General features: G+C 40.1%; 1 protein-coding gene across 6 annotated transcripts in view; it reads left to right on the top strand.

Annotated features, from left to right (window-relative positions):
- The first annotated feature begins 4,652 nt into the window (after nt 1–4,652).
- The window catches only part of LOC109466089 (high affinity cAMP-specific 3',5'-cyclic phosphodiesterase 7A-like), a 29,603-nt gene continuing 11,222 nt past the window's right edge, over nt 4,653–23,033 (top strand). The window contains exons 1-6 of one of the 6 annotated variants that reach the window (XM_019763701.1): nt 4,778–4,806; nt 5,740–5,976; nt 18,162–18,222; nt 18,864–18,950; nt 19,380–19,507; nt 22,604–22,667. In XM_019763701.1, the coding sequence (XP_019619260.1) occupies nt 5,818–5,976; nt 18,162–18,222; nt 18,864–18,950; nt 19,380–19,507; nt 22,604–22,667 (499 nt within the window). In that variant the 5' untranslated portion in view covers nt 4,778–4,806; nt 5,740–5,817. Of the gene's footprint in view, nt 4,807–4,937; nt 5,977–6,016; nt 6,214–15,554; nt 15,715–17,673; nt 17,700–18,161; nt 18,223–18,863; nt 18,951–19,379; nt 19,508–22,603; nt 22,668–23,033 lie in introns of those variants that run through there. The other 5 variants (XM_019763703.1, XM_019763700.1, XM_019763705.1 and 2 more) reach the window with 5 other exon arrangements.

Here is a 23,033-nt window from a genome sequence, read left to right as displayed (position 1 = left end):
ATATTTTTGTCAAAACTTTGAAATTATGTACTATAGATGAAGCATCGTGAAGTTCTCACCTGTCAGTATTTGTCGATCAAGGCACTCGGGTCCACTGTCTTGGCTAATCCTTCTGTCATATGACCAGGGCTTGACTCAACAGATATGTTCTTAAAGGATAGATGTTCGATTCCGGGTTAAGCCTGGTCGATAACCTAATTGTGTTCTCGGCCAATCATAACGAAGACACCTGTTTCACAGGCAAGGCGCGCCAACGCACTGATTACGTCACTATCTGTTAGCCTCCTGTCCAGGCCTCCGGGCGGGAGTTTTGACACCGCGTCTTTGTAGAATTTAACGCGTTCTTTTGCCGGCCGTCCTACAACCAGTCGCACAGAGAAGGTGATATGCCGTGGTGTAGGGTGGTCGGCAAAAGAACGCGTTAAAAATTCTACAAAACGCAGTATCAAAAGGCTTGCACAGCTTAAGCTTCTTCGAACCGACACGAAGAGCGAAACAATGGTGGACAAGTCGACACAGATAAGATTTTTATCGATATCACGAGGTTTAGGTCGGTTATTGGGGATATGTGCAATCAGATACCCCCTGTAGTCTCCTTCCAGCCCCTTTATTGACCACAGCAAGTACATTTTATGGATGACATCCTCCGCAGACTCCAAATCTAGCGCGACAAGGCGAAAAAAACAAGGCGGGCCCATAAACCTTGTTATAAACAAGAAATGATACCTATAAGTTTACTGCCAACTATTACAACATCCATTTCACACTGAAACGTTCCCATTGAAAAGTTTTCAATCATTGTACAAATGGTTTTGATTCAGTGGGAACATCACATATACACAGCCACTATCACATATAAAAAGGAATAAAACACATCACTGCACCAAAGTAAAAGACAAAACATTAAATGAGAGCCTTGTCTTGTCTCCTCTCTTCATTTATCTACCATCCACGTTCCGGCATGGCAACAGACAAAATTACCCATTTTCGGCATGTTAACCACTGTTAGAGGGCAACAAAATTTCTTGTTTTTTTCCTAAAGCCATGAGAAAATTAATGCCCGCGCTGATATGTCATACATGAAATTTACTTGCTGTGGTCTTAGTTTGACGTCATAGCTGCCACTTTTACAGTGGAGCTGCTAACCCGTAGATTTCAGCTGGATAAACAAGGTCGACACTCTGTAGGACACAACTACAGTGTTTTAAAGGCCACCTGATGCAATCTTAGAGCGGCAAAACAATAAAGAAAAAAAATTAAGGATGAGGCAATCTGTCTGATATTGACATTGACTGTCATTTCTTAGCACATTTGCACCACCAATTCATACTTTGCGTAGACTACACAGTTTGTACTTGTCGGCCACGGTACATTTCGCACATCTCTATCTGACATTAAATATGTGGTCTGTCACTGAGAACACAATAGACATGCATACGCTACTGCCATTCTCTTCAAAATTAAAAGCAGGTATTCTGGTTGGAGAATTTTGATGACCGCATTGTTTTATCTGTTTTGTTTTGTCCATTTTCAGACAAACAATGTATATTTTGGGCTCTGTGGGAGATACTAGTAATATGCAGATTACCAGGTACGTGCCGGGCGAATGTTTGTAGGTCATCATTGAATATCGACCTACAAAAACGAAGCGACACTAGTGTGTTTATCATACCTGTCACATGGCAATACTGCGGTAAGCTATCTCAACATTACTTGTTTTCGGTGAACAAATTTTATACAACTATCATTATTTACAAACAAGTACGAGCAGCAAGATGATAACTAGAAATGCAGGTTGGTTTGGTTTATTAAATAAATCTCCATGTGTAAAAGGGTGACATGTAACAGTTATAACTAAGGCCATGTTGATTTGATCATATGGATGACATCCTCTTGGAACCCAAAAACTGATGCGAGCGGGCGAAAAATAATAATAAAAAAATTTGGCTAAAAGTAAAGTTGCCATCATAATGAAATCTAGGTTGTCAGGAAGGTTGATAAGCCCGCCCTGATCCTCATCCTTGCCCCCACTCGTAGCCCTCCCTGATCCTCATCCTTGCCCCCACTCGTAGCCCTCCCTGATCCTCATCCTTGCCCCCACTCGTAGCCCTCCCTGATCCTCATCCTTGGCCCTACTCGTAGCCCTCCCTGATCCTCATCCTTGCCCCCACTGGTAGCCCTCCCTGATCTTCATCCTTGCCCCCACTGGTAGCCCTCCCTGATCCTCATCCTTGCCCCCACTCGTAGCCCTCCCTGATCCTCATCCTTGCCCCCATCGTAGCCCTCCCTGATCCTGATCTTGCCCCCACTCGTAGCCCTCCCTGATCTTGCCCCCACTCGTAGCCCTCCCTGATCCTGATCTTGCCCCCACCTCCGTAGCTCATCCCTCATCCTTGCCCCACTCGTAGCCCTCCCTGATCCTCATCCTTGCCCCCACTCGTAGCCCTCCCTGATCCTCATCCTCGCCCCCACTCGTAGCCCTCCCTGATCCTTGCCCCCACTCGTAGCCCTCCCTGATCCTCATCCTTGCCCCCACTCATAGCATACCCCTAGTGCGCGGTAAGAAAAGTGACGAAAGGGTTTTGAGGGTCCAAGTTTGAGGTGACATTTCTTATAAACTGCCATCAAATATCATTTAACATTACATGGCTTAAGAGTGGAAGAAATTGTGGTTTTGGGGTGAAAATATCTTTTGACTACGAACCTTACTTCCGGGTATTCTTGCGCCCCAAGTAAAATCCGCCCGTTTGACCTAGATTTTGCGCTGCTTCCTCTGAATTCAAACAAACCCACAAAGCGGCCAAACTCCTCTGACAAAATTCTCCCGGACCAGTTGTCTGGAAAAGACTAATCAGAAACGGTTTACAATCAGACTTACAATCATACAACAAGATGTCTGAGATTCTAAACCTTCTGGAAGTGTTCACAACGAGTACTGATCATTTCAGACATCAAAAGTTAGTTATGATGCGCTCGGATATGGTCACTACTATTCAACGACATGGCATTGACAGTTTCAAATGTCAAGATATTAAGTATAGAAAATAATAAAATACTGGACACAATCGACAACTCGCCCTTTTATATACCAAAAGTTCAAATTTCGCATTTCAGTTCAGTCATCGTTCACTCTATATAGAAGTATCGATTGTCACTGCTATTGTACGTAATATAAGCAGAGAAAAAATCAATTGGCAAGTTCTTTTGATAAGTTTTATTGGATCAAGGAGAAAGTATACAGTATGGTCTCAGTATATATACAGTATTTGATACCAGGTGTTCTATGCGTCTACGTACTGGCTCGATTGTTTGGCACCGAACCATGTTAAAAAGTATTTTTGGCGTCTTTTAGCATTTCCAATGTCTATATATTGGATGCCATGTGGTCACTCTGGGTTTTGGATCCTCTGCATTAACATTACATGTTATACAAAAGGAATCAATTCAAGAGATTTAAAAAGAGACGACTAATCGTCCAATGACACATTGGGTCTATTTTTTCTTATTTTCATCTCTTTTGACGCCATTAAGTTATTCTATCCGGGTCGTCCGTTAGGTCACTCGGCGCTACCGTCTCCTTCTAATGTCCGTGTAAAAAAGAAAAGCATTATTAGTAACAGGGAAATAGATTCGGTTTGGTTATTAGGTGGTCCAGAAATAAAGTTCTGTATGTAATCTGCAGTTATATCTAATATGATATTTCTGTGAATTTCTTCTGGCGTGCTTCACGTGCTTTAATCTGTGCTTGAAAGTCGGAGTTCTTGTAGTGATGGAGTCTCAAAGGGAAAACAATTAAAACCAGCCAGAGTTCTTACCTTGATCTGTGAGAATGTTCTCCACGTCCATGTCGTCCATTTCCCGTGTATCCAGCTGTTCAGACTGTTCAGTCAGTTCCTCCAGGAGCGCCCTCGCCTCTTCCATAACCTCCCTCAACTCTGAGTCAGTTGGACGGACAAACGGAATGACAGGTGTGAGACACATGTTACCGTAGATACAGTACATCGACTTAGGGTGGTGTTGGCTTTAATTGTATGTGATGCATAGATTCATTCTTCAGTAACATTTAGATACTCAAAGTACATCAACTCAGAGCGGCGAAGTTTTTGTATATGGTGCACAACACACAGACTAATATTTTATTGGCATGGTGAAAAGTAGAGTCACAATTTTATTCCTTCACATTTTCTTCTTGTCATTTGGAATGGATTTTGTCATTCTGTGATATAAGTATCATTTCCAATATTTTCCAATGGTCGAAAACGTTTTTTTTTTTGGAAACGGACGAAAATTCCGCGCCCGCAGATGTCATCCATATAATCAAATCAACATGGCCTAAATGATAGTAAAGTGTAACTGATGAACCTATCATCAAACGTTCATATGAAGAAAGCATAGCATCTTAGAATATTAAAATTGAAAGATAATTTCTAAGATCTAGACGTACACTGTATATAAGCGATTTTTGTTTACATTTTGTTTTTGTTTACATTACATACATGCAAATTATTTGAAGACTTATGCAAATCATTGGTAGGCAAATCAACCAGCCGTCATCCTTTTTTTTACTACCGTGACGTCATGGCGATCAGAAGTATATCTAGGCGTTGAAAGAAGGTTGAGAGAAGACCTGGTTGTCACAAGGAGCGTCATTGGGTGTCCGATCTGGTGTCTGATGACGCAAACTGGAGAAAGGAAACACCGCTGTCAAACTAACGCGAGATTTCCCGAGACTACGGCAGCGTCCTGTCGGAGAGGATGACGGGAAACAAGAAAGTGTTGTCAGCTGTAACTGAGGGTCTGCATAAGGTATTTTGAGACACCTGTATGAACCTAAATCTGTATCAATGTGATCCATACAAGAAACTGATGAGCAAACATCATTCCTTGATTGTAAAAAATGTTATACAATCAGATTACTGAAGTATGTTTAGTCATATTATACTTAAAATGGGTATTAAATTGATCTTCTTAGCGTTTTGTATTGACACATGCACAACCCCTATGCCCGGGTTGCCTTGGGCGGCATCATGTACTTCCGCGCTTTGTGACACCACTTTCCTAGTTTGAGGGGAAAGTAGCTTACGACTTAAGTGTGCACTTAAAATGGAGAAGGACGAAGCTGCTTGCAGATGAGGTTATCAAGGCTGCAGCGTCCGTTTTCAGACCAGGTTTAGGCGGAGAAGTTGGATATACGGACAGGCGAGGAGCTCAAGATCACCAGGACTCGTGTATGTAGTGAAGTGGGTTCTTCTAGTTGTTCCACCGGCCGGTGGTCAGCCTGGAGTATATAGACTCTAAAATCTAAATTAATCCCTCACAACGTCAGACACTATGGGCACAGTGTTGTCTGTACGACCCTGACTTTTAGTTTGCAATCTGCGAAGACAAATGCAGAAGGTTTGTACAAGAATCGCACGTTCAGTAAACCCGCGGAGTTGACGACCTTTGTGATCTGTGCCCCCCTCCCCCTCCTTGAATTTTCGAACTTCGTTTCAGGCTGAACGATAAAAAAGGCTATCAAATTCTGCGACGAAAAAATCTCGTAAAGATAGGATTCTATGAAGAAGAAGGGTCTGGCTAATATTCTAGGAGATAAGCGGAGATCCATGATTTTGCCGCACGCGAGCCAGTCCGTTCGTGAGGCCGTAGACAGGCGCGAATCGCCACGGAGGGAACCCCGCACAACCCCCGCAGCAGCCGACGTCCTTGCTTTCGTAACGCTTCTATGATTTTTACCAGCGACGTAGACTGTAGCAGATCGGCACCTTGGAAGTACAAGGGGAGAAGGACACCCTTGCCGCCCGGAACGGGAGAGGGATGGAAATATGGAGCCCGAACGGCCGCCAGCGCCAAGACTTGCCCGTGCTGCCCCTGGATAGGAACATCCCGGATTACGTCCTGGCCAGGCGCGGCGCCATCAGTTTCAGCTCAAGCACGGGGGGATCTACCTTCACCAGCAGTGTACCCGTCTTACAGGTAAACAAACAAACAAACAAACAAACAAACAAACACATACTAGTACACATGTTCACGGTGCTATCAGTTTCAGCTCCAGCACGGGGGGATCCACCTTCACCAGCAGTGTACCCGTCTTACAGGTAAACAAACAAACAAACAAGCAAGCATACAAACACATACACATGTTCAAGTGCCATCAGTTTCAGCTCCAGCACGGGGGGATCCACCTTCACCAGCAGTGTACCCGTCTTACAGGTAAACAAACAAACATACAAACAAACACATACTAGTACACATGTTCACGGTGCCATCAGTTTCAGCTCCAGCACGGGGGATCCACCTTCACCAGCAGTGTACCCTTCTTACAGGTAAACAAACAAACAAACAAACAAACAAGCAAACAAACACATTCACCTGACTCTAGTCTATTACAAAATGGCATTCCTCCTTTATTCTATTCAAATTACGATATTTACATAATCTTTGTTCCAGACAGGAAATCTTATGTTCCAAAATAATATTGCACTGACTGGTAACAGGTATATAGTCAGACCATATACACATTCAGTACTATTGTAGTATTATGATACTAATAGTATACCAAATACCAATGTTAAATAATAGATATATCCAGCAAATCATGGAAGGTTATATGTGTCAGTTGTTCAAGTATAATATAGTAGATGGGTGTACTTTGTAGTAACAGCCTGATCAGCTAAATCTATTCATGCCATTTAAAAAATCATGTATCAATCATCCAAATGAAAGATGTGCTTAAGATTCTTTTATTTTATGACAGAAAGCTTGTCAGAAAAACGACATTCAAAGGGGCTCTAGCTTACTTTTAAATACCATGTACCATCCGGAACTAGACCAGTATATAAGGTGGGGGATTTACAAGATTATTTTCCCTTCAAATCGGTCAAATTACTCGTATTGGCATCAGATTCAGGATCAAGATAGCATTAGGCAGCCATGCAAATGGGCTATATCAGTATTACCTTTGGCAAGAAGGTTATGTTTTCGTTGGTGTTCGTGTGTCTGTGTGTTTGTAAAGACGGTAACTCAAGAAGGCTTATCCTGATATCTTGTAGGTGTTCAGGTCTTCATGAGACCTCGAAATGATTAGATTTAGCATTTCTTTGTAGTCTCCACTATAGCTATAGCATTTACTTTACCCCTGTTACAGTGTTAGCTTCTGTGGTTAAATTCCCATTGATCAGTGAGCATATGTGAATCTGCCAGTATACTGTATCACCTCTGACAACAAAACCTCCACTGTATACTGTATTAGTGGCATTCCAGGGCTCAGCGACCTCAAGTAACCTCAACTAGACCACAAGCCAGGGCTAGAAATCCTTTTTTCTGCATACTTGCATGCACTGGAGCCACTGGTGTATGTAACTAACTTTGAAAATTACTTGCAACAGACTAATTTCACCTGCACTGACCTGGACTTTGAGAAGTGTGGATGATATTGGAGCATACCTGGACAGCTCCAATTTTACCTGTATTAACTTTAAAAAAAGGTGCATTTAAAAAAAATATATACCCAGTATTTTGAGCCCAGCACATGTTTTTCACTGTGGAAACTGCACAGGTAACCTTTGCTCAGTTCATACCTGTTGACAACCCACTGAACCACAACAGACAAGAGTTTTGGTTTTTCTTTTGATTATTCTGGTATACACACCTGAGCGAAGTGAGGAAAGTCTTATCTAGACTAGTGTGTGTTGTGTAAATCGCACTGATTTCATCCAGTTGTTTGTTTTGATTCAATTTGGTACCTGAAATTCTCTCTAATTTGTCTGTCTCCTCACCTATAATTTATGGTGTGACTGGATTTAATGGAGCAGGCTGAAGCGGAATGGTGTTACATGTATGTTTGTTAAGAAATAACATGACAATATTGAAAGAAAACACAAATCTGCATGGATATGTGAAGGTGGGTTACTGGTATTCACAATAATGTCGTTGGACCATGTCATTTTTTTTTCGATTTTCTGAAAGAAAGAAAAAAATTATCAACTCCAAAATGCTCATATTTTGGCCCTAACAGTTCAAGAAATACCTTGTCTTCCTGGTAGTAGGCTTCCTAGTAAGTTTTTCCATCTGTCAATGTCAATGCAATGGTTTCATTTTTAACAAATCAAAAATTAATGAATAATGTTAATAACTCAGCCTGGTACATGTATGTTGACTTCATGGCTCCTATCGTAACATTTCAGACTATCACGGGTGCCTTGTCCTGTTTTTTATTTTTTTTTATTTTTATATCACTCTGTTGCTTAAAACTTTTTCTGAAAAAAATGTGAGAACCACCAAATGAAATTGGTGTGGCCTTAGTGCAGAAATGGTTGCCATTGTCTTTGCAAGATTGGTATTACCTTCGCCATGCCCTTACCAGGGCCAGTCTGTTCATGTGTCCCACATGTAGGTGTGTTTCTACTCTATAGCCTAGAGGCACTATTTCTCAGCCTGTCCACATCAGCTCTCTAGTATCTACACAAGTGTTTTGCTACGTGACATAAACAAAGAATTCGGGCAGGAATTACCCCCATGCTTTATCACTGGCACCACGTACAGCTGCTATTGAAAAGGTATTAACTACTGTTAATGGTTTTGATCTGAAGGACCTTGTACGTTTTATAGGCCTTGTGTACACTTTACTTCCATGCACACTGGCAGAACAAGAAACTATTGTAGACTCGCTAGAATAATATCATAGATATGATTATGGACGTCACTTCTCGTTTGTGCAACAGATAGACATGATATTTTTTACTGTTGTATGAAAAAATGTTAAGAGTGATTTTTAAAAAGTTATTTTGCTTTACATATATGTCCCCTTCTCTGTTGAGATATCAAAGTGACTAGGTATATGGGAATTATAAATTATAATTATTACCTAAATTACGAACTGTACTAGTATCGGGGGGGGGGCAATTTTTATTTGCATGCGTTAGTTTCAACTCTGAGTCAGAAGGGTTTATCTGTATAAATAGAAAAGTAAGGATTTGAAACTATGGTACCAAATTCATAGTCATACACTAACAAACTTTTTATTTCATTTCATTTTTGGTCAAAAACAATGTTATGGCATGAATATTTCAACCATTGCAGGATATTAAAGTTACCGTTTATGAATACATTAAATTAATGCACCCCTCTTTTTTTGGTACCGCCCATAACTACTGGTAGCTAGAACCAGTCTAATACAAAGAAAGCAACCATCCTCCGTCAGCAACATAGCATTTTTGCCTCACAGTATACTAGTAATAGTATGGTATGTAGGTTGATTCAACTTACATGTACCACATTAAAAGAATGGCCAGAAAATTGACTTCGAAAATCCAGTTTTGCCACCCTGAAATTGCATTGGATGCCTTTTAGAGGCCTTTTTGTGTGGTGAATTCGCCTTGGATTCAACTAAGAATTAGTTAGATTTGCATGGATTGAGAATTCCCAACTGTATCACAAGCTAGAAGAGTCCTTTTAAAATAAACAATATGTATATTACAAATCAATATGCCTCAATTTGATTGCCATTCTTAGGCCTAAGGAAAAAAATGCTGTGTTTCCTGTTTCAGACCTGAAAAAATTAGGGTCGGTAGGTAGGGATTATCTTTTTTTTTTTAGTGATATCTATATAGCCATTATAGGGGCCCAACTTATGCAATACAGTTTAACAAAGTAAAACTTGCACAAGGGCACTTTTGATTTTCAGTGTCAATGTTAGAAAACCAATTGTACAACATTTTATCACTCAGGTGTCAGATCATGGAGCTAGAAAAGGTCGATAAGTTTGCAGGGGTCCACCCAAAAAAGTCTAGGGTCAGCAGGTTTTTCTAGGGTCGGTCGGGAAATACCTGAAACACAACCTTTTTTTTCCTAGGCCTTAGCTTGTCAACGAGTTGCAGATGCCTCATCAAAAAGTATTATAATTATGTGTAACACTGTAGTAGTCTGTACTGTAAGTTACTGCAACTGCCAAGACCAGGAATTTGCATCGGCCATCACGTTCTACCATCCACCCCTGCCAGTCTCACCCTGCATGTGGCTGGGGGACCAAAAGTCCTGCTTCTTGTACATCCCCTCTTTGCATACCCAGTCACGTCGGGTCAGCACGTCCACCTAAGGCCACACCAATTTGATTTGTTGGTTCTCAGATTTTTAAAGAAAAAATATCCAAGCGACAGGGCTAAATATGATAAAAGATAAAAACAGACCTAGGCATTCTATGATAGATGCCTTCAAATCTACATACCAGATTAGTTTGTAATTCAGACAATGAATTTCAACCTTTTTAATCAAACCACTACATTGATAGATTGAAAAACTGTTACAGTAACAACTCTGAAGAGAAGGGACTTTCTTCAGCTGTTGGGGCCAAAATATGAGCATTTTGGAGTTGATTCAGAGTCTGAAAGGATTTTTTTTTTGCAAAGTGGAAAAAAATGAAGCGGGCAAATCCGAGAACCAATAAATTAAATTGGTGTGGCCTAACCTCCGAACTAACCAGCCTGGACCTTCTGTTCACAGTCAAGTTTCCTCACACCCCAGACTAATACTGATCAGATATATCACATTTCCACATGTGGGTCTCCTAGCTGGGGTACTGTTTATTTAAAAGACACAGCAGCCTACACTACCATGTGCAAATTGGGAGACCTTGCCCATGATTTAGAGAAGCACTTCTGGCTGAGAACTATACTACAGAATTTGAAAAAAATTGAAGAGGGTAGCAAGGAAAATTTTATCAGCCAAAAGTTTGATTTCTTCAAGAACACACAGGTAACGTTATTACTATGTAGAATTGATGTTTTCTTTACTTCTACAGGGCTCGAAATTCATTTTGGGGAAAAGGTGCACCCAACATAAAAAATTGGGTGAACAAACATTTCTTCGGGTTCACCATTTAAGATAAAATACTAAAGTAGAATGTCAGCAAAAGCATTAATACACTCTAATGAAAAGTACTACTATATGACAATCATTTTAATTTTTCTGACACTTACATGGTAAGAATATGCTTTATACTACTATAAGTGTACATTTAACATCTTGACATACATAAACTTACGAACTCAAAATATTTGGGTGCACTGGTGCATTTCGTGCCCCTTTCTTAATACAAGGCAATCTGTATGATATTGACAGATATTATCCCACATTAGCACATTCTAATCAGTATTTCATACTCAAGGCATTTAAAACTGCAGAAACAAGCCCTATTAAAGGAAGTCTTTTATTTTCTGGGTGGTACCCGAAAAAAATCAATCCAGGTCCTTCCATTTTCTGTCAGAATTTTGGGAATTTTTGCTCCATGAGGGTCAACATACAATGTACAATAGGATAATATAATTTCAACTCAGTATGTAGATAACTGACTTTGAAAAATCGGGTTTCCAAGCCCTAAAAACTGCACTGGATCAGTGGATGCCTTTGTATTCCATGTAAATGGTCTATGATTGTACATCACACTTACTTAGCAGCCAAAATACATTAAATTTTGAGGAGCAACATTTCAATGCACATGCCAGGCACTTGATTTTGAAGAGACCAGTTGACCCAGTTTTGAAAATCTACTAGTAGTATCCAGTTGCTTGAGTAGCTGTTTTCTTGTGTATCTCATTACCTGGATGTCTTAAACCTTCATATGATGTACATGTTGATTTAGACTTGAAAAGAAATTACTGTGTTGGTTTCTATTATATTAACCGTATTTAATTGATCAATTTGGAAAAAAAAAAGTTAATCCCTACCTACTGACCCTAAATTTTTTCAGGACTGAAATGGGAAACACAATGTCAATTTTCCTAGGCCTAAGTGGTATTGATGTACCTCCATGTGCCCTCACTAACATCAGGAGACAACCCATGACGTAAAATATCCTTATTGTATTAATGTAAATGTCAAGTACGGCATTTAGCTTAATGAAATTTGGGACTGAAATTAGAGTCAACCTCGGGAATACTTCATTTTGGGTGGGGGGTTCTCTTCTAAATGGTGCTATCAAAATATAATGGTGCGTACCTACATGACACTGTGACAGAATCTTGATTCGAATAAAACAGATTTTCACAGAACTAGGCGGCCTTATGAAGATATCAAACGAAAACAGAACCATGCATGAACTGTGTCTGACTGCCTCCAATACTCTACTAGTAGCTTACAGTTCCTGAAAAATCTGTTACGTATTAGTTATGCTCCCTCTAGATGTCACTTTGGTCACATTTGTGTTGCATTCAACATGAGTAACACTCAGAAGTACATGTACTACATGAAGTACAATCTAAAAGGCATCCAATGCAATTTCAGGGCAGTAACATAAAATATCTCGGATGTGGAATTTGTATTTTATTGACATTGACTGCCATTTCTTGGCACGTTTTATACTTGAAATACCCCCAAAATAAGCAATGTGAAGCGTCTCTTTATTTTGGGGGTACCACCCAAAACAGCTAGAGGTAACCTACAGTACTAAACAAGCAACGGTTTTCTGACAACAACAATCATCGCATATTTTCCTCACAGATATCATTATGCTATGGGATAGGATTGATTCAACTTGATACGTCAAAAGAATGACCAGAGAATCACATTGAAACTGAAAGTCCAGTTTTGCCTTTGAATTTCTCTGTCTTACCAAATGTGCAAGTAACTGTAACAATATGCTAATGTGCTGTTACAACAAATGTATTACTGGTGCCAAAATTATTGATTGTGCTAAATTTTCACGTGTGAAATCAAAATAGATGTCCATGAGTCTATTATTATTAAACAAGCCTAAAACTCAGATCTTCTTGGAGTTGGATAATATGAAAGGAATGCAACTGTTTGAGGAAAGATTTTAGCTTGTCACAATAACCTAATTAAAGGTTATTATAAGGCGACCTTGTTTGCACATGCATTCTATACAGAGGCTACCTCCATCAGCATAACTGATGTACTAGGGTATTGTAAGAAACAAACAAGACGATTCGTTTGCATTACTAACGTGTGTCATGTGTTACGTGAGTTATGTACATACCAGGGCTTCAGCTAGTACCCATTTTAGCTTAAATGTGGCGTGTGTCGGAAAAGTTTTAAACCATAAATCCATCAACCTTGACAGACAAAATCAACAAAATCTTGGTAAAAATATAAAAACAATCCAAAGGACCACCAACAACCACTCTCAACCTGCACTGGTCAATGTACTTGGTTTATATACATGCATACATGTACATTTGGTTGTATGTTAGCTTTTATCTGCTGCATTGACTGTAATACCAGCTACATACATGATGTTTGAAATGATAACTGCAATGGTTTCTGAACATTTTTAAGTATGATCCATTATATACTTCTCAAAGTCTTTTCAGAGTCTGAGTGGTGCAGGTAAAATTTGTCTGGTGCAGTAATTTTCAATGTTCAGGTAAGGCCACACCAAGTAAATTTTATGGATGACGTCCGCGCGCGCATTGATTTTGGCCTGTTCGCAGAAAAAAAACCCAAGAAATTCCGCTTCCTGTAACTATGACAAAAGAGTCACGACAGTGCCACAAATCGTCAGATTGACGTGAAACCCGTGACGCGAGAACAGGACAGGACGACAACTGCTGTTCCACCTGATTTATTGCTGTTTTGATGATGAATAAAAGACTTCTTGCTTGTTACACTGTGTCACCTCATTCAATTTGTGTCCTAACATTTGTCGTCTCTTAGTATATTTCTAATCTAGGCATCTTGTTTTCTAGGGCCTTTCTTGTTTTTTTTTTGCCCTCTCGCATTAGATTTAGGGTCTCCAAAGGACGTCATCCATAAAATTTACTTGGTGTGGCCTAATACTATACAGAGAAAAGTATTTCCAGCCCTGATGATGAATACGTTATTCATGGACTGAGCCTTTTGAGGCACTCGAGTTGAATGATTCTATCAAATTGTTGCAGAAATGATGTGTGAAGTATGGCCGGGGGCTCTGGGCCTGGCTGTGGTTTGATGGCAACTGAGGGACACTTCAAGCTGATGCATTTTTTTACTCCTAGATAATAAGTGACGGCAGATTTTATAATATTTAGGGCAGTGTACTACCCGATATCGAACAAGAATTCAGAGATCTCAGACCTCCATGAAACTATGATGTGTACAAGTTACGACTGTTTGGGAGGGGTTGATTGAAAGTGTGTCATGGAAAAAAAGGATTCCATTTGCCCAGACAACCGCTCGCTGATGCTCTTTTGCAATCCTTTCTTTATTTAGGGAAAACACCAGCTGTCAAGGAGGTCATGTAATGAAAAAAAAAACACCTTTGAAAACAGCAAGTACTGTAGTGAAAACATTGTATAATATCTCCATTTTTCATGGAGGTAATGGCCCAAGCCACATACCTAGTACTGGGGTTCTGAAATCAATGCAAAGCTGATTTGAGGACAAATCCGGCTCAGGCCAGATTCATTTTCCCAACAAAGTATTAAATCATTTTATTACTCAAATTAGGAAACAAAATGGATTTGACATAATATCTGATTTGATTTTGTATGTTATTGGGTCTAACTTCTGCCATACATTGAATGATAGATACCCATTCATAAGGAAGTGACAATGTCATCAGATTAAGTGCATACAACAACCAGTTTTGGGACTGACATCAACTTACATGTACAAATGTAGCCTTGTACCACAATATTTTATAATACAAAGTACGTCGTGTATTATGATGTTGATATTCTTTGATATTCCGTATAGGATCAAAATGGAAAAAACCTTAAGTCAATATGATTTTTAAAAAATCTTCTGGTTTCGAAATTCTATATTTGTAAATGTAGTGTGACAGTCAATCCTGAGTTTTGTGATTGCCCTGTGTATGCCCGAAGGCTCTTAACATGTATGTTTGAAAGATTATTTTCTTGCTTATAATTAGTTATATTCGTTGTTCAAGTACTGTAGATAGGAATAGGAAAGTGTGGAATTGTTTCAAGTAGCACAATGTCAAGTTTGTATATAAATATCTTGTAGACATTGTTGTAGTTGAGTAGTGATTGTATGAAAATGGTATGACATCAGGTTTAGCCATATCTGCCCAAAACCATGGGAGTTGAGGATATTTTTTTGCACGGAAAATCCAATCGTGTTCTCCGAACAGAACAGCATTGTAATGCCTCTGGAAGTAGAACATCTTCGGGTCACGTATGCACATGTGGCTAATCCCATGTTTTTGTCTGGCAATTTGTCCCTCAAACTACTACGATTTGTACCAGAAGCAGTATCAATGTCTATTAACTAGTTCACGGACCAGTCTCGCTGATAGGGACACCAGTCCCACAAGGATATATCGCATGGCAGAAGACCAATTAACGCTGGATACCCTATAGTCTTATCACGGGTCTGCTTACGGAACGGGTTTCCTTGAATTTGAACCTTTACCCCTGGCAGATGTTTTTGTTGCAGAGCCGGTAGTGGGGTTTGCTGTGATTGGAAGGAACCATTGAAAACATTGTAGCAGGGTGGTACGTGCTACAAGTGTGTACGTGACGCGCATCGGCCTGCTCCATTACTTGGAGGTGTCATCAAGCAACCGAGGGGTCGCGGGGGTCAAGGTTTCTTCCACAGTTGTCTTGTAACTGGTCCCAGAAAGCCACTTTCTTCTCTCCTCCCAGTCGGTAAGGAAGCATGATTCTGTGCGGTTGTCCCACATTTACCATGCCTGAGAATCCTTCTGAAATGGTTCAGTTTGCCGATGGGGCCGTCAGAGAGTCAGATTTTGTACAAGAGGTAGGACAAGTTTGCTGATATTATTTCGTGTACGTTTTACTTCCTGCTTACTTTTTGATACTAGTTTTGCAAGGTGGGCCACTGGCAAGGTGGCCTTGTGGTAATACATTTTGTAGCTAGAGTTGTTGACTTAGAAGTTAGAATCCGAAGGTTCTGGGTTCGAATCCCTGGCAAGCCCCATTGGCTGTGTCCTTGGGAAAGGCACGTGCACTTAAAACACCTATTTCCTCACTTGACTCAGGTGTAAATGAGTATCTAGTTTCAGGTAGGGACGTCCTATCGTATTGGAGATCCCATGTTTAAGAAGAGCCATACATTTTGTACCTAAGTAAGTATGTTAAAGAACCCACCTGACCACACTTATTGAAAAGAACAGGGATCCTTCCCGGTGTGAGTGGTTCAAATCTTACAGTCTGGTCTCAGGTTTGACATATTTCTTGAAGAGTCTTAGAGGTCACCTGAGGTGTTAAATCAATCCTTCCACAAATGTCTTCAATAAATACTTGCAAATAATAGATAGATAAATTGCAAGGGTCTCGGATCAAACCTTTTGATCCCCTGCTATATAATTATGTACAAAATGTCATTCAGTCAGCCTAAATATGTAAGAAAAATTAGATTTAGATATGAAAAAATAGTAATGAATGAAATTTGCTCGTAGTGGACAGAAGTTGTATATTCTGGCAAATGCACTGATTTTATGGAAACTATGTACCCAATTGTTACTCTACATGATTGTACACCCTGGCTCTGTACTCCAGAGCTAAATCTCGAGCAAAAAGGTGCTAGAAAGACCCTATTAACATCTGGGTTGCCCATTACACTAATTGCAGCACCCTTTTGCGTGGAATTACATAGAATTAGGCTGCCTGTTGATAACTTCAAAGCTTAATTCTTTGTTGTATGGTTGCTGATTCTGATGTGGGTAATGTTGTGCATAATACACCCGTGAAGCTAGCCGTGATTTGGTATAAGTGATTAATATGATTACTGTTAATACATGTAGCCGCTTCTAAGGAGTCGTGCCGTCTCTGGTATAACCAAGGTGACTCGCAAAATGTTAGAAGTTTCTTGAATTCTGCGGAAGCAAGTGTGATAGTGAAAAAAAGTACTATTGAATTTCATTGTTAAATTAACTATAATAAGCTGGCTGCAATGTGGGTTTATAATCAGACCTATGTTTTATTTTGTATTATCAATATTTATGTTTACCGAAGGAAAACATACTGTTTTTAATCTGTTTCTTCTTCTTCTGACAAATGAGGTCAAAGATCTGAACCAGACATCTGTCACCATGGTAACTGGTGTTGGGTTATATCATGTTGCAATTTTATAGCAGGAGGGATTTAGACTCTTGTCACCATATATAATGATTAGGAATGTGTTTGAGTAAGAATTACAAACCAGACCACATGCAAAGGTAAACATTACTAAAATGTGAACGAAAAAAAAGAGAAGCGAATCCCTACCTATCCACCCAATTTTTTTCAGGGCCATGATAGGAAACGCAACATTAATTTTGCCAGGCCTAATGTCACTGACTGATAATGTGAGGGGTTGGGTTGTGGGAACAATAGCCACTGATGACGTACACTCACTGTGGGCGGCTCAGGTATTTTCCCTGCAGCTACATGTACAATGTAGGGGGGCGATCCTTGGATTTACAATGTACAATTCCTGGAATTACATGTATATTAAATGGCCTTGTCTTTTGATTCGGAATCTTAAAGTCTCTGACTACTTGGCTATCCTCTTTGATATGGGAAAAAAAGGCAGCCCAGCTCAAGAGTTTACCACGTTGTGTTATATTTTGTTCACGATACATGATGGTCACATCTTGTTATTGTCACCAGAGTGTTGCAGACTATTGAAAGGTTACTTGTGGTCGTTGACATTATGCCGGTTGTGACATAACGTAAAGGTCGGAGGGTGTTGAACACACCACATCACAGGGTTTGAAATACTGGGTACAGGTGCATATGCAGGTAAAATTGGAGCTGTGCAAGTATTTCTGATGTCCACCTGCACCAGAAGTAACCTGCACTGGTCCATGTACTGGGTTAACGTTTATATATATATTATACATGTACAAAATGTAGGTGTATTTCGGTTTTTCTAGAAAAATTTAGCACGAGGGAGCGGATTGCAAGCATGGCAAGGAAGCGAAGTGGCCGAGGGGGTATTTTTTTTATCATTTTAGAGTAACACAGTTTGTAGTGCTAAAATTCATTGCTGTATTGTTTTAACATCTTTACTGGAAACTATCATTTTGAGAAAGACTAATGGTGTGTAAGTAGCCACTTAGGGTTCAATGTGAGAATTGATATGAGGGAGCTGACTGGTTACATGAGGGACAGGAGCGGACTTATTCCCCTGTTTAGAAAACCCCCTGCTGTATGTGGATTGTTGATAATTTGTGGTAATTCTGTGTTTTCTTGATATTACAGAGGCGTGGAGGAATCTCTTTTGACAGGACTGACAAGAATGCCCTCTACATACGGATGTTAGGTAAGGCTGTCTCTTCTTATACAAATGTAGAGCCCACACCAATTTGATCAATTGTATAATTTCATGTTCTAAATCAACTCCAAAATGCTCATATGTTACTAGTCCCAACAGTTGAGGAAAATCCTAGTCTTCCTAGTTGTTATAGTTTTTAACCTAACAATGTGGTGGTTTGCATGAAAGTTCATCTGAGTTGGTAAATTACATTATGAAAAACTTAAACTTTTCTCCAACTCAAAATTTGACTCACCAGAAATTTTCGACCGAATCACTCAGTCTTCCTCAGCTATCTGACCCAAATGCCGTGGACACATGATTTTTCCCACGTGTGACGTCAGCATTTGGGTCAGATAGCTGAGGAAGACTGAGTGATTCGGTCGAAAATTTCTGGTGAGTCAAATTTTGAGTTGGAGAAAAGTTTAAGTTTTTCATAATGTGGTGGTTTGATTAAAAGTTCAAAATTCATAGCTCCTATTGAATTTGAAGCATTTGGAGCTAGCCATGAAAAATCAGGGTTTTGTGCAGGTTCAGTACGTTCTGCCAACATGTTTGTAACGTGTAGGTTAAGGCAGCACTACAGTACGTAGCTGACATGCAGTATGAAATGAAGCTGGTACAACTGTTAATGTTGTTTTCCTGTACAGGTGATGTGCGAACACGCAGCAAGCCTGACCTCGGCAGAGAACGACGGAGGAGCTCTTTTCCTGACATAGACTACAAAACCTTTGAAGGTAACTCAAATATACCTCCTCCATTGTTATAATATGCACAATACTTGTATTCTGAATCTGAAGGTTTCTTATTCATTGGAGAAGTTGTCAACCTTTTTTTGTGCTGGAGAGTTGAGATAACTGGGTCACACTCACTTGCTGCAAAATAATGTACATATCATCCGGGCTCGAAATTCATTTTGGGTAATACCGGTAGGTGCACTGGTGCACCCAACCTAAAAATTGGGTGCACAAAAAAATTTGGGGCAAAAGCCCTGGGAAAAGTACTGATATTGGCTGGAAATACTGGAAATAATGGCAGTGCAGGTAAAATTGGAGCTGTGCAGGTACTTCCTGCACCTAGCCTGCACTGGTCCATGTACTGAGTTTACACAAAAATGTACTTGTATGACATTATATAACGTGTTGCCTGTTGTGTTCCCCCGCCAGAATGTGATGACTCCCCCCGCAGCAACCTCAGGTCTTACACACACCGGTGGAAACGCAGGAGAAGGTGGCTCAACCTCTCCCTGCAGACGGTCTCTCTCCTAGACGAGGCATACTCAGGGCAAGCAAGGGTACGTTTCTTTTTTACTTTACTTTACTTTGACGAAGCTGAGAGACTTTGACAGACAAAAATTGGTGTATGAAAAGAGATTTCATTAAACTAAGCTTAGTCTATGCCAAAGAAACAGTTACTCAAACAACTGGATGTGATTTTAAAAACGGTCAGACGTTTTGAGTAGCATCCACTACCTTTCGTCGGTGACACTGAAGATTTGCTTGACTTGAGTAACTGTTTTTTTGGCTAATCTCATTACCTGGATGTCTAATAACCTTCACCGACGTATCAAAGCTTAGAAAAATTTGTCCAAAAAATGCAGGACACGGCATTTCAGAGGATCAAGATTTCAACATTTTCCCAGGGAGCGCACATACAATGTAGTTTGACCTTTTTTTGTTCCTCGTATTGTTAATCCATGTTTGAACAGGTGAGTTTTCGCAACCTCACACCACTATACAGTGGGATCTTCCATTCCCGCAATGTTCTATGGACAGTCTAGTATTTTTTTCCAGCATCTCAATTTTGTTCATGTCAAGAGCTGGAGGTTCAAGGTGTTGTACCAGAAGTGCTAGAAAATTCAAGGGGGGGAGGCCCAAGAATCCAGGGAGGGGTCCCTTCCTAAAAGTTTGAAATCTTGACCTTCTGAAATGCTATTTTATGGGTGTCAGAAATGTGTGCCTGGCACAATGTTTTCATAATAACCAATTCACTGTTTCTATAATCAGCAAAACAACATCCTGGATGAACTGGACTAGACTAACCCTTATCCTTAAGCAAGCACTATACTAACAATGCAGTTGAGCAGCACTCTGTTGACTTTAGGGCTACAACAAAGCAAATAAGCATTTCCCTAAACATACATTGTAGTCAGCATAACTTCAGAACGCCTTCATGGATTGTGGTGATATTTGGTATGTTGGTAGGGTGTAGGAAGACAAAGGCCAAGGTAAAATATAGGCCTCCTGGTGGCTGACCTTGGTACTGCAACAGAACTTCCATTTTTTTTCTTTTGATATGAACATGCTAAGGTCTTGGATTTTTGGTTGACAGATAGCTTTTCCTGTCAGGAATAAGTGGTGTGGGTTTTGTCCCCCTAGCAGCTTGTTCTGGACCTTTAATGTTAATGCAAATTGTATACTTAAGAAAGTATGACGTACATGTACATGTTACAAATGTATTTCTAGGGGTATTTTGCTTGTCGGAATCTTAGGATATTTACATGTAAACGGGCAAAAGAAAATAGACAAAACTAAGATTCAGGAAGACCAGCAACAGAGGAAGACAGAGATGTGGATGTTTGTAAAAAAACTAACCTGTTGAGTGTGTGTGTGGAAATCCTTACATGTTTTGACAGACAAGTTCTTGATGCATCCACCAGTCTGTGAGAAAATGTGACTGGATATGTAAATGAGCTGTACCAGCTCAGAGCTCTCCTGCATAGGTGACCTAGCCTCCGGTTCAGGCCTCCGAGCGAGCGGGTATTTTAATACTGGAAGATTTCGCAGAATTGTTGACGTGTTCTTTTGCCCGCCATTGATCGGAAAACCAATCAGCAAAAGAACGTTTTAACTATTCTACAAAACCCATTTTCAAAACACCCACCCTCTCACAGGCCTGCACAGGAGGCTATTGGTGACCCAACAGATATAATTAGACAATACTGGGTACAGAGTAGCTACACCTTTTAGAGTTAGTATTCGAATCAAAACAGTCGTAATCAAAATTTTAATTTAATTGGAATAACAAGCCGTTGTCCCTTTTTGTAATAATTAACACAATCACCACTATCGTCACTGACTGTAGTATACTGAAATTGAGGACATGTCCTGAAAATTTTCCCCATTGCTGCAAGCATTAAGCGAGCGGCCACCTGGCCAACGCGACCGCGGCCCCACGAGTTGGGTCCGCCAAAGGCCAGATCCCTTCCCATGGCGACCAGTCGATGGGTCATAATGCCATAAATTTTTCAAACAGTGGTGACATGGATTCTCAAACCGACCAGTTTGTCTTGGGTTTCAACTCTCTCACGTGCATTTGCAAAAAAACGTGATAATTTTTGCATGCGCATTTTCTGAAACTGACATGAGACAAAAGTCAATGGTCACTTGACTTCTGCCGACGTACAGTTGTAACTTGTAGACTAAACCAGTCCTGTCTGTGTTGGGAGAAAAACTATCTCATGGCCAATGTTCTCCCCTGAGAGAGTCCCTGTGCACGTTTACATGTTATACCAGACAGGGGGCATGTATGCCGGAAACTTGTATATTTTAGCACTGTTAGGCCACACCAATTAAATTTGTTGTTTTTCTGAGAACCAACAAATGAAATTGGTGTGGCCTTAGTGAACTAAGAAAACTTGGCCTTGCCCCACAGTGTCATCAATCGTGCATAGACTGTATTAGACTGGATCGCCCCAAGGTTTCCTTTGACTTATCTTTTTTTTCACCCTGTTGCTTCAATTTTTTCTGGAAAAATCTGAGAACCAACAAATGAAATTGGTGTGGCCTTAGTGATAGGAAAACTTGGCCTTGCCCCACAGTGTCATCGATCGTGCATACTGACTGGATGGCTTCAAGGTTTCCTTTGATTTGTCTCCACGACTCCACCTAATGCAACCTTGGCCCAGTTCCATGGGCCATTAGCCATACGTGACACATATACATCCAACTAGCAAGTCAGCTTGCTCCCCTGCACAAGGTTTCTTCAATGACACTCATGCAAGTATTGCTGTATACAACAGAGTTTCAACCAGAATATTTTTGTTACAGCAAAGGGGTCAGGTACAGAAGGACAAGTTTATGTGTGACACATATACATGAACTAGCAAGTCTAGCTTGCTCCCCTCTAAGCACAAGGTTTATTCAATGACATTCATGATTGCTGTAAATATACACAGGGTTCTCACCAGAATTATTTTACAGCGTAGGGGTCAGGTACAGGTACATTATTTCCATGGCGCAAGCTGCTCATTGAGTCTGAATATAGACATAACCACAGTGAGGGGTCTGACTGGTACTCTCCCCCAAAGATGTTAAAACTTAACTAAGGAAAAGAAAATACCCCTGTTCTATATTAACTTTTATTAATGTATGCAAATTTCTCACTACAGCATCTGCTGACAACTGTAACCGACTGGGATTTTGACATCTTCATGCTGGATAAACTCACCAATGGTAAGTGGAGAAAGCATTCATACATTTAAGGTGGTCTTAGGGTATCCTATGGTCATTGATTTTTTTGTGTAAGTACATGTACATAATGTACCTTAGTGCAAGATAATAATATATGCAAATTTTGATGAGACGCCATCTAGAGTTATGAGCCACGCCACCTTTTTAGAAAAATTAATTTCCCTGGCCAACGTGATTCAGACCTATCATTTTGGTGTCTATGCCAGGGTTCGAAATACTTTTTTTCAGGTACGTGCAAAATTGCACATTGGCAAAATTTTTAGGTGCAATTTGAAAAATTTATGTGCAAAATTATATTTAGCCTTGCATCTTTAGGTTTGGAACTGTTTTACTGTGTATCAACCTTCT

Source organism: Branchiostoma belcheri, unplaced genomic scaffold (assembly GCF_001625305.1).
Source record: "Branchiostoma belcheri isolate BF01 breed outbred unplaced genomic scaffold, Haploidv18h27 scaffold16, whole genome shotgun sequence".
Lineage (NCBI taxonomy): Eukaryota > Metazoa > Chordata > Leptocardii > Amphioxiformes > Branchiostomatidae > Branchiostoma > Branchiostoma belcheri.
Note: the sequence above shows the minus strand (reverse complement) of the source record. Positions and strands in the feature narration are given on the sequence as shown.